The 13,014-nt window shown below is 30.9% G+C and overlaps 1 protein-coding gene across 1 annotated transcript; it reads left to right on the top strand.

The window, feature by feature from the left end:
* The first annotated feature begins 7,615 nt into the window (after nucleotides 1-7,615).
* On the top strand, nucleotides 7,616-9,391 carry LOC113863709 (cell division control protein 45 homolog). The gene has a single exon (XM_027497383.1). It carries the CDS (start codon nucleotides 7,616-7,618, stop codon nucleotides 9,389-9,391), a length of 1,776 nt encoding a protein of 591 aa, XP_027353184.1.
* Nucleotides 9,392-13,014: the final 3,623 nt, after the last annotated feature.

Genomic DNA, 13,014 nt, shown 5'->3' on the forward strand with positions numbered 1-13,014 from the left:
GCTAAAAATAGAAAAAAAATTCACAACATCTCCTTCATCTTCTTTTTGTTGAGATAGAATAATAATAACCTAATATTTTACACTTCCTCCCTTCCCTTCTCCCTTTTTCTTTATCTACTCATGCTTTCCCTTTTTTTTTTCTTTTTTTATCCTTCTATTCTTAATCGATTTATGTTGCTTATGTTTATATGTTAGTGTTTACAATTTTATTCTACGTATTTACATTGGACAATCATAGAAAATACATAATGATTACATGGTAATTTACTTGTATGTGAACAAAAATTAAGAATTTACTTCTAATTTGGTGTTGGTAACCTTCCTTTTACTTTGCTCCTTCTTCTACTTTCACGTTCCCTTTCTAATGACATTCCTTTCTTGATTCAATCCCTTCCTCCCTATTTTTAATTTCCATTTTTTTCTTATTTCCTTTTTTGTCACCCTTCTGTTTCCTCAATTTTAGTTTTTTATTTTTTTTCCTTTTTTAGCCTCTATTCCCAATTTTTATTTTTATGTTTTCATTTTTTCTTTTTTTTTCTTTTTTTAAAATGTCATTATAAAATTTATATCTTCATCTTCCTATTAGCCTTTTCTTAGATCATTATTTGTTATTTTACTAATTTCTTAATTTTAGCTTAAAAGGATAATCATTTGGTTTTATTTGACCACTAATTAGGTAACCACTTCTTCTACTCAAGACTTTAAACTCATCACTCAATGTGTCCAAGACAACTTTCTTAGGTAATCTCTTGTAAAAGAATTTGTAAATTCTTTAAGTATAATAACTTTAATTTCAATTACCACTTCTAAACATGTTCCAAATATCAACATGTCATCCATATATAAGCATACAATAACATCATCAAAATCTATCATTTTATAATACATGCAAGAGTCAAATGTGTTTATCATAAAACCATGATTTACCATTATGTAATTAAATTTTTCATATAATTATTTTGGTTCTTGCTTAGAGCTATACAGAGATTTTGTAAACTTACATACCTTGATATAAGAATCATTTCCGTTGTTTCATGTAGATTTCTTTTTTTAAATCTTCATTTAGAAAATCAATCTTAACATCCATTTAATGAGTATTAAAGCAAACTTTTCATCCCTTTGGTACATAATCTAAGTTGTGAATTGTTGCTTAAGCTATCAAAACACACACAATAGCAATTTTGATTATTAATGTACATGTGTAAAAAAAATTTATACCTTTTCTTTAAAGTAAATCCTTTAACGAGTAGTCTAGCCTTAGACTTTTCTATTGATCTATTTGGTCAATATTTTCTTTTAAAAATCCATTTACTATTAATAGATTTACCACCCTTATGCAAATATATCAATTTTCAAAATATGGATACTTTTATGAAATTTAGTTCACTTTTAATCATCTCTTCCAAAAATTAGAATCTATTAACCTTATTATTTTTTCATAGATTTTGGTATCCTCTCTTAACATGTAAGCATAAATCATTTCTTCATTTATAATATCAAGATCTCTTAATTTGCTAAAAGAGGTGATAATTTTTGTTCTAATTTCCTCTTATTTTTAAGTTTCTAAATTCATGTATAAGACAGATAATTAGGAACAAAAATAATATAACAACAAAAGAAGACATAACCCTATTGCATAATTCAATTTCTTTAAATGAAAAATATGCTCAATGAATTCATCATCTCTATATTCTAATATAGAGTTGTCATTTAAACTCATAAATCTATATGCAGTACTATTTTGGACATAGCCAATGAAAATTACATCAATTGCTTAAGAACTTATATGTGTTTACATGAAATATGATAGTCTTATTTTAGTCAAACAACTTCATACTTCAAATTAATTTAGATTTGAAAGATAATTTTTTCATATTTTATTGGGTATCTTGTCTAATTTTTTATATATTATGTTTTATTTTTTTCTTTCAATTATTTTATTCTGTTTTGATGTGTAAGGTGTGGTAAACTCATGTATTATGTTATTCTTTTTACATAATTATTTGAGACTAGTTGATTTATATTCACCATCTTTATCTAATTTTAACATTTTATTTTTTATAAAATTAATTTCTACTTTAGTTTTATACTTAATGAATGTAGCCTCAACCTCATCCTTAGTTCTTATTAAATAGACTTTTGTGTAACAAAAATAATCTATAAATGTGATATAATACCTTTTTTACTCATGGTATTCTTAAACTGTGCCAAATCAAAATGTACTAAGTCAAGTGTTTTAGTTTGTCTATTTGCTATGGATTTAAGTGGCATTTTTACATGTTTAGCTTTTACATTTACAAGACATTTAAAAATAGAATTTTTATTCTTCATAAAAGACAATGAGTTTATATTTCACAATTGTTTGATATATGTTATATTAACGTGCCTTAGTTATCCATATCAATGATTAAGAGATTCAATCATGTAAAAGTAATACATAATTATTATTATTGATTTTAATAGTGCTTAAAACAAATAGGCAACGAAATAACCAATCTTTCCTTCCCATTTCTAATTATAATAGCATGTCATATTCAAGTATCAAATTTAGAGCCCTAAAGACTATGTTTCTTTGCATTTAAAGTGAGTTTTACGAGAAATTTTCCCTTACCACGAACCCTGACAACTTTAGAGTTTTTCATGTAGACTAGCTTTTCCATTATTCTCTTCAAATCTTATAGCTCTTGTATCCCAATGAACAGGGCTGTTGTCTAGGTTAGTTTAAACTATTATTGCAACAATGATTTCATTATCTTCTACAGGATTGGCTTGAGAGTTTGATTTTGTTGTCCAACATTATACTCTCTATTATTATTGTTGTACCGTTCTTATGAAAAATTTGACATTATTAGATTTAACGAGATTAGCATTAGACAAGTTTAAAATGATGAAGTTATACTTATCTTTGAGGCAGTTTAGAAAGGTGGAATAATTTTGAGGTGATTTACTTATTTAGTCCTCATGTAGCCAATGAGTTTTTGTAAAGTGAATCCTTATCCATAAGGTAATTTCGACATTCACTCTGTGAAGGAGAAAATTTCTCAAGCAAGACATTTTCTTATAGTATGTTGCACATTTTCATGCCTTCATTTTGGATGTTAGAAACCAAGTTCTTATAGTCATGAACTTGCTCCATAATTGGCTGGTCAACAACTGTTTGGAATTGCAAACCGCTAGTGATATGCTTCTAATTACCAACATCATCAAGACCATATTTTTTTTGTTCTTAAATGTCTCCTAAATTGTCTATTGTTTAAAACAAAGAGATCAAATAGGTTACTAAGTACATAATTAAAGAAATGACCATGTACTGATTTACTGTGTTTTTCATAATTTTTATCATTCTTAATCACATCCTCTATAACTTACGTATTTCTTTTAGTAGGAATAATCGATGCCTTGTTGATTAAGATATAATCGATTTTGGGTTGTTTAAAAATGATAAGTAGTCATTAAGACTACTACTTGTAATGAGTTCTATTAAAGAATTCGAATTTTGAGTAACAAGCTCATAGGCACGTCATGATAAAATGAATATATCTTTCTTTTAAATTGTTAAAAAATATATTAAAAAAGAATAATTATGTTATAATAAACGTCACTGTTATAAAAGTAAAATTTCAATAAACCTTCAGTGGAACCTAATCCTAAGTCAAATATCTTACCTCAATCAAATCATCATACTACCACTATTTCATCTAGATCAGTTGCAAAAGGGAGCCTGCCATCAAATTCACCACCGACTGCGGTTATAGACTGCACCCCGTCACCATATAGGTTATAAACTACCAGACAACCTCAAGCTCCAATGTCACATGAGCATACTCTCAATGCTTGACAATTCTGACATCCTTAACAAAGTGTCAATGTTATTAAATGTGTCATGCACACCATACTAGTGCTAAACGAACTTCCATACCTAAACAGCTACCTTGCCTTGGTATAACAACAAATTTACTGCAACTAATAATACTTATGTAAAGGGAAAATTCCTTAACCCAAGTACCCATCTTACTACCATATACCCTTAGGCGTTAGAGTGTCTCTTATAAAAATACTACTCTTGAAAGGTCGTTAAAGCATCTTGAAATACTTTTCTCAATCTTCCTTTACCTTTGAAGAACCCCAGTACTAGAGGTTCGGCTTGCAGGCTACCCTCGATACTCAAGTATATTCAATTTTTGTCCCCAAGTTAAAATCAACAATATTCTAAAATCATGCACTCAAGGCCAAAGGACATCAAACAAATATTTTTCCATATCTTATTACCTTTCTGCCATGATTTATTTAGAAATGATTCACAACATTTACAAATTAAATTGATACAACGTACATTACATAACATTTAAAATTGAATATATTATAAATGTTATAAATGGCTAGTAAAAACTATGCGCTTAGCATCCTAAAAAATGAATAAACAAATATATGTCTAACAAAAAGTCAAAATAATAATTTAATATTTCATTTTAAAAAAATAATTAAATAGAAGAATATATTGACGAAAAAAAAACAAAATAAACGGGTCTTATATTAAAAAAATAACAATTAATTTATTTTAAAAATTTTGTCAAAATTAAAAAAAAAACACTTAAATGTCTTTATTATTACGTGTCAAACCCAACTTTCTCCTATCTCTTGATAATTGACAATTCTAATTTATTTGATCTTTGATCCACCAACAAAATAATAAAAAAAAAACACACTAAGAAAATAAATATACCAAAAGGTTTTTATTAAAACTACAAAAAATATGTAGACTAAACTAGTTATAAAGTTGACACATCATCATTATAATAATCGTAATTATTTAACTTGACTATCCTTGCAATTGTTTTGACATAAAATAATAGTGGGTTAGTATGGAATTGCCTTCAAATAAGATGTATGGTATTAGAATAACTAATAAATATCATCACTAAGTAATTATGCTCACTCGACTAATGCTGATATTCTAAAATTAATGTCAAAGTTTTAATTTAATTTTAAAACTCACGTTTAAACATAATCTTATAAATGATTTTAGATATCCCATGCGTGTTTAAGTTCTATTTATATTCCATTATTTTTAACATTTGTTATGTCCTCTAATAGCTTTTTGTATCTGCATCATGTTATATGTATGTGTCACATAATTACTGTAGTTCATAAATAATAATTCATTAACATTGTATTTTGCTTTTAATATTAACAATATTAATATATTTATTACTTGAGTTATCACACACATGACTAAATTAAAATGTTTTTGTTAACTTCAAATTTTAGATTGAGTTTAAATATATATAATATGTAAAATAGCAAACTTTTATTAAAAATATTTTTTATATTATATATATATATTTTTAATGCAATAAATATAAAATATAGAAGATCATGAGGTGATTATCATAGATATTGAATTATTCAAGCAGGAAGCCACAGTGAAAGAAAAGGCTAAGAGATTTTGACTTTAATCAAAGATTCCTATCTGAGATATTTAAGAGTGCAAGATTGAAAAAAATATCTTTGTAATCTGATTTCACGCACACATGCAATACATTTTTTTTTCACCAATGCAATTTGGTATGAAAACACGTGGAATACAAATCAGATACTCCTTAAATAATTAAATTTATAACTTGAATTTTGAACTAAAATTAAATTTGAGTAATTTTAGCGTGATTCAATTAAGATTGAAGCAAGTTAAACATAAGAACTTGTAAAAAATAAAATAAAATATACTTATTTTGGATATTACTTTTGGAAGTCCAAAATAAATTTAAATTTTTGAGCTCAACTTGCAAAAGCATGTGTCCCTTACCATAAAGTAGTCTGAATAAATCGGATAGTTTGTTTTGCTAACTTTAGGTTTTATGCATGTTACGTCATCATAAAATAATAACATAGATTTTAAGTAAAACTTTTAAAGCATTAAAACACAAGAAAAATCTTTTTAGAAAACCAAAACAAAATATATGAATGTTTATAGAGATGAAAAATATATGTTATTTATTTTATTTTATTTGCTTCTTTAATTCAATCTAAACAATTCAAAATATTATTATTTTTGTTGTATTATTTTCGTTATTTTTTCATTCTTTCTTTCATTTTTGGTTTATATAAATTATTATTTAAAAATATCATATATATAAATATGTTAAATATTTTTTATATTTTTTTATTAAATTTTAGTCATCATGTTAGCAAAAAACACATGCTTTTAATTTCTCATAAAATACTGAAACTATAATTTTTTTTGGAAATTAAAACTAAATAGTTTTTTTTATTGAAGCTAAAATAAAAAAATGTAATATTTTTAGGGATCATAATTTATTTAAAATTTTATTTTTTTAAACACTCAAATTCAAACAAAGTATTAAAAATGAATAAATTAGACTTTATTTTCTTAATAAAATTAACTTCAATTATCTATTCATTTTTATTTACTTATAGGACAAAAAGAAATCTCACTTACCATGCGTCATGTATGCTTCTATTAAAGTATAATTTTTTTTATTAGTTTTATGTAAACTAAACATAGACATTTAATTAAAAATATTTAAAACCATAAAAATAAAGTAAAATTTGGATTAGGGTCTTGTGCAGTTAGACAAAATTTCATATTTTTCTTAAACGAAAGTGTATTATTAACTTAAGCAAAAATATAAAATAACATGATAGAATAGTGCAGTTACAGAATTGAATCTAAATTCTATTAATTTATATTTTTCTCACAATATTATTTCTTCTGACTAAATATATTGTGCAATACTGTAAAATATTTTTTTTTTAAATTATGAATATTTTATTAGTTTTATATACATAAATATGTAAAATTAAAAATTTAAAACTCTCATGAGTTTTACAAAATTCAATCTTTAATACTAAGTTTAACTATAATTAATAGAAAATTTATATAAAAAAATATAATTATTATATTAAAATTATAAAAATATAATAAATATTTTTAATAAAATTTTATTATTATTAACTATTTATTTTCAGCCTTAAAAATTAAAATTAATAAAATTTTAAAATTAATATTTAATACTATTATCAACAGAAATTAGTTTAAATGATAAATAATTTAATATTATTTAAATAAAATCTCAAATTTAAATTCTTGGATATACAAAAATTCTATTTTTCAGGTCATATGAAAAATGCGATATGCACACTTAAATATGCTTTTCTCGTAGAACAGGAAGAGAGAGAGAGAGAGAGTAATTCCTTAAAAACATCTGATGAAATCTAAATCGTTAATCCCAAACACTATCCCCATCCAACGGTGAGCACACACCATTTACCTCATCCCTATTCCACTACTGTACAACCCCCTCCCTTGTGGCTTGTGCTGATAGGCATGCACATGGGATGGCCAATCCAAATCAGAAAACAAAGGCGCCAAGGTTTTCCCGGCGCTCCCAAAAAATTCAAAATTTGAGGGAAAATTTAAAACTCAAAACCTGAATTTTGTTAACAGCAGAAAAAAGTTCAAAATTTTCCACAATCTTCCCAAGCCTGAAAATTCTGACCTTGTTCAACTTGCAATTTTGATGACCCACTCAATCCAAACACTCCCTTCACTCACAGAGAAACTCGGAATTCCCTCTTGTTGCACCACTCAATTATCATGATGAGAGAGCAAAGAGTGGATTCGTTCTACGCCAAGCTTCGTGAATCAGCAATTTCATCTTCCTCCTCTCCCGTTCTTATTTTCCCTTCAACCTCTGACGTTGACTCTCTCTGCGCCCTCAAAATCATCTTCCACATCCTCGAATCCGATTCCATTCAATACGCCTGCTATCCCGTGTCGTCTTTCCACGAGATCCACAAGTACACTTCCTCCGCCTCAAACGACGAACCCCTCTCCATCGTTTTGATTAATTGGGGTAACCACAGGGACCTTTGCAAAACCCTCAACCTCGGACCCAGAACCCGCGTCTTCGTCGTCGATAGCCACCGCCCCATTCACCTCCGCAACCTCAGCGACCAAAACGACACCGTCGTTATCCTTTTCACCAACGACGACGAGCAACAAGCCGATCTCGCCTACGACTTTGACCTCACCACCCTCGCCAACGCCGCCACCACCGCTACCGACTCTGAATCCGAATCCGAACCGGAATCGGACTCCGATTCTGAATCCGATTACGATGACGGCAACATGGATGGATCGAGAAAGAGAAGAAAGAAAAACGAGAAAGGAGAAGAAGAAGATCCGGTTAAACTATACCGCAAACTAAAGAAAGACTATTACCGATTGGGAACCTTCCATGGAAAGCCCTCGGGGTGTTTGATGTATGAACTGGCACATTTTCTCAGGAAGAACACCAACGAGTTGCTCTGGCTAGCTTGCGTTTCACTAACAGATCAATTCGTGCACGAGAGGTTAAGCGACGAGAGGTACCAAGACGGAGTAATGGAGCTGGAGCAGCACATAAACAGTTCGGGTAATTTGGATGCGGTTACTTCGGTAACCCTAAAAGACGGTACCAAAATCCGTGCTCCAAATTCGTCGCGAATCGCCTACGAGGATCAACCTAGGCTCATGCTATTGCAGGAGTGGAACCTTTTCGATTCCATGCTGTGCTCTTCGTACATTGCCACCAAGCTGAAGACGTGGAGCGAGAATGGGATGAAAAAGCTCAAGCTTCTGCTGGCGAGGATGGGGTTTGCTCTTGCGGATTGCCAGCAAAAGTTTCAGTACATGAATGTGGAGGTAAAGCGCAAGATGAAGCACGAGTTCGAGAGGTTTTTGCCTGAGTATGGACTCACTGATTTTTATTACAGAAGTTTCTTGAGGATTCATGGATATTGTTCCAAGGTTTCTGCTGCAGATGTGGTGTATGGTGTAACTGCATTGCTTGAGTCTTTCGTGAAATCGGATGGTTCTTGTGCTTCTAAGCAGTTTGGGGTGGCTTATGATTCACTCTCTTTGAATAATGTTGAGAAGCTGAAAACCGGGATGCAACATGCTATTAGGATTCAGAGGGCCATTTTGAGGCAAGGGAGTAGTGCAATTACTAAGAATGGGAGTATAAGGAGTGGGAGGAAGTTCCGGTGGGTGAAGCTTGAGGATTCCAGTGATGCTAAGTTGTTAGGGTACCCTCAGGCATTGACAAAGTTTTGTTATTTTCTTATGGATGCTTTGAGAGAGAAGGGGGCGAGGATGAAGCCTCTACTTTGTGCTTGCTTGTCTCAGGAGCCTGGTAAGGTGCTGATTGTGGGGGTTTGTGGGAGGCCGCGTTTGGCTGGGGCACAGGGGAATGCATTCGGGATTGCGTTTAGGACTGCTGCTGAGGAGATTGGAGCTGAGTTCTTCCATGAGTTGTTTGAATCGTCGTGGATTGTTCTGGATGCTTCTGCAGTGAATTCCTTCATGGTCAGGTTGACTGAGAAGCTGTGATGTGTTTCTGATTAGAGCTGGTTCTTCTAGAAAGTGTCTTCTCTAACTACAGTGCTGTGCCTGAGATTAGTAATAAGTGATGTGCAGTGGTTGATGTTGCACCAACTTGACTCTTTTCTTAGTCAGTTGTAATATGATTCATAGCTTCTTCATTTGAATTTTCTTACTTGTTCCCCCAAATTTATTTGCTCGACACTTTCATTGTAAACATATGCTTTATTCCAATTTGGATGTAACGTTGAAATTGCAAGATCTTCTTGGATAAATTTCATATATCAATTGCCAATATTCCAATTATCATGTTTGAATATGATGTTGAACTATTTTTGGTTTTGTTTCTTTTTATCTTCAAGTACTGCAACGCTTTCAACCTAAAATTGAACTTGTTAACCAGGACAAGTGCAGAGCAGTCATAAGTTCTACAATATAGTTGAAGTCCATGTTTGAACATTATGACTACTAATGGATACACCAATTAAGCATTGTTAGTGATATTTCCTATTTTGAAGGTATGAATAAAAAGCTAAATCGATATCTGTTTAGGCTTTTGTGATTTTGGAGTGATATATTTTTGTTTTGTCCTAAATTTAAATTTTGATGGGCCAACTATTTTCTAAGGTATCTTGCTGCAAACTGTTTTTCTGGCCCTTGCTCTTTAGGTCTATTTCCCAAAGTCATAACTTCTTTGATGATTTCTATGTGGACATGTTTGATCACATGGAGCCGCCAGCAAGCCTGTCAAACTCTCACTTTTGTGGTCAAGTTAAATATTGTTAGTCATTGTTTAATATGTTTGAATTTCTATTTGATTTCAAAGCACATGGACACCGATACGAATGGAAATCCTGTAACTTGAACCTTTTACTTGGTTTGTTGACAAGCCCAAGAATCAACAGTCTCTTTACTGTCAGTATTTACCAAGTGAAGCAGGAGGAGACTCAGTATGATAAGAATCTTGGGATAATCATACCACACAATTTAACCACTGTAGTTGGAGAGCCCAAGCCTTTAAACACCACATTAGAATCTCACACTTCCAATATGGGACTCCAGTCTCATATTGCAATTGGATCCGAACACTGTACTGTATCATCTCATTGAAATATTACATTTGCTTTTGGCTTACTTTACTCAATGAAAGTTCAATTTCTGACGATAATATAATCTGTTCTTGTGAGGGCTTCATCCTCTGAATATACCATCTGGGAGGTCATCTGTGTGTGACATTTGTGGAGACCTTTACAATTCCTGCTTCAGGTATGAACTTAATTCCTCATACTAATACATGATGTGCATATAATTTGTGTGATACCCATGGATTGTGATAAATTATACTAAGCCCTTGAACTGCTAGGTTTACGCACCAACTAAGAAGGAAAAAGCATTTCATTGGATGGCGTTGGATTTCGTGTGTCCTTCCATCAATGAAATGTTTTCTCAGGGATCGGCACGAACAATGGAAAGGCCATGTGCCATCCAGATAAGCCATCTAGAAGGCCAGTGATCACTCTGAGAAAGTTTTCCATTTTTCCAGTTCCTTTGATTGTTGATATCTGATTAGAGCCACAAACCCGCTGGCATTGGAGGTTAGTTTACTCATCATCATAATGTTTTTGTTTCATTTTTGCAGAAATAATCCCATCATACAAATTTTGTTGAGACAATTAATATAAATTCATTTCCTCCCCAAGTTTTATAAATGTTTAATTGTTTAGCATAAACTGCCCTGGATGAAAAACAGGTTATCATAATTATCTAGTACTCCTTTGCTTTGGCGGGGTGAATATAGATGCTGTTTCTGTTTGTATCTTTATTTGCTGGCCTTCTTAGTTGTGTCTATTGATTTACAAATTATACTCATGATTCTCTCATTTTGGGAACCGAGAACTAGTGTCATGGAATCCTGCATGAGTTAGAATGCTTACATTTTACCCTCCTTTCTGTCAGACTGTTACTGCTTCATATTGGCACCATGCTTTTGTCAGGAAAATAATTAATTCAATGTCACATTTCAATCTCACTTAATTCAGTTACACTGAACAAGATGCTCACATAGTCACATTATTTTGTTATTGTTTTGATATTTCACATTATTTCTACAGTTTTTTTATTAGACATATATCTAATATATGGCCAGCAGCCTGCTTGCCCATTAAGATAAGTGAATTAGCACTTTGTTTGACTTGGGTCTTTGGAGTACATTTATGCACATTCTATTAAATGGGATTTGTTTCAAATCTATTTGTTAAGAGTCTCTTCTTAATTATAGCTGCACTTATTGACTGGTGTGGTACCTGGAAAGCAGCTAAGCTCTTTAGTAGTTGCAGACAAGCATGGTATTGCTCTGAGAAATACCAGGTAACTATTGAAAATCTGAACTGGTATCTATTATTAGTGTTTATTTCATTAAAATTTCTACTTTATGAGTTTTTATTATAGAAATTATTAATGTTAATGGGTTGTTACACATTTATGGACGATTTTATTTGTGATTTATTTCTAGATTAATGGGTAGAATTAGAATCAATTTTTGGTTATAACTTTCTTGTATTTAAAGGTTGTTAGTATAAAATAAAATGTGAGTTTTAACTTTCAATTTAATAGCCTCCTAAATTTCTCTTATTTTCAAAAGTTGGTATTTGAGGTTTATTTGTTCTTGAGGGACTTGGTAAGGTTGAGAGTTCCACCAAATACTCAAACACTTACATTGAGAATTATAAATGTAATTTGATAACCCAACCATAAGACTACTAGTTTTGTAGGGTGAGAATTATCACCTATGAAAAATTAGAATGGAGGCTTTTCTTGATGCAAGTGATTTTTGGTAGGCTGTTGAGGAGAATTATGAGGTTGAACAATTACTAGAAAATCCAATGGTTAATCAAATCAAGTTTCATAAGGAAAGAAAACAACGAAAATTAAAGACAAAATCTTGCCTATTTTTTGCTGCTTCTCTGACAATCTTTACTAGAATTATGACTCTGAAGTTAGCAAAGGCCATTTGAGATTTTCTCAAGTAGAAATATGAAGGACATGAGAAAGTCAAAGGGATGGAAATGCTAAATTTGATTAGGGAATTTCAAATGTAGTAGATGAAGGAGTCATAAATAGTGAAAAACTATTTTGACAGACTTTTAACCATTGTCTATAAAGTGAGGTTTCTTGGAATTGAGTTTTCTAATTCTAGAATTGTTCAAAAAATTCTCATGATTGTTTTCCTCTTTGGAAAATTCAAAAAATTTGTCAATTGCAAGCCTAAGAACAAAGGAGACTCATGAAGGAGGAAGGCATGACTGAAGGTGCATTACAGGCCAAACTAAAATTCAGTCATGACTACTAAGGAAAGAAAAAGAAGGTTCAAGGGAGCAATTTTGAGTAAGAAAAAAGTTTTAACAAAGGCAATAAAAGAGAAGATGAGAAACTAAATCATCTTCCTTGTTAGCACTGAAGAAAAATTTATCATCCTCACTTCAAATATTGGAAGAGACCTAATATAAGCTGCAACTAGCTTGGTCATATTGCAAAAATTATCAAGAACAAAAGCAACCTCAAATTGAGGCTCAAGTGGTTGATCGTAGTCAAAATTGCATGCTGACACATAATCGTTCGATTCTACAATCTTG

Source organism: Abrus precatorius, unplaced genomic scaffold, assembly GCF_003935025.1.
Source record: "Abrus precatorius isolate BTA unplaced genomic scaffold, Abrus_2018 Scaffold3, whole genome shotgun sequence".
Lineage (NCBI taxonomy): Eukaryota > Viridiplantae > Streptophyta > Magnoliopsida > Fabales > Fabaceae > Abrus > Abrus precatorius.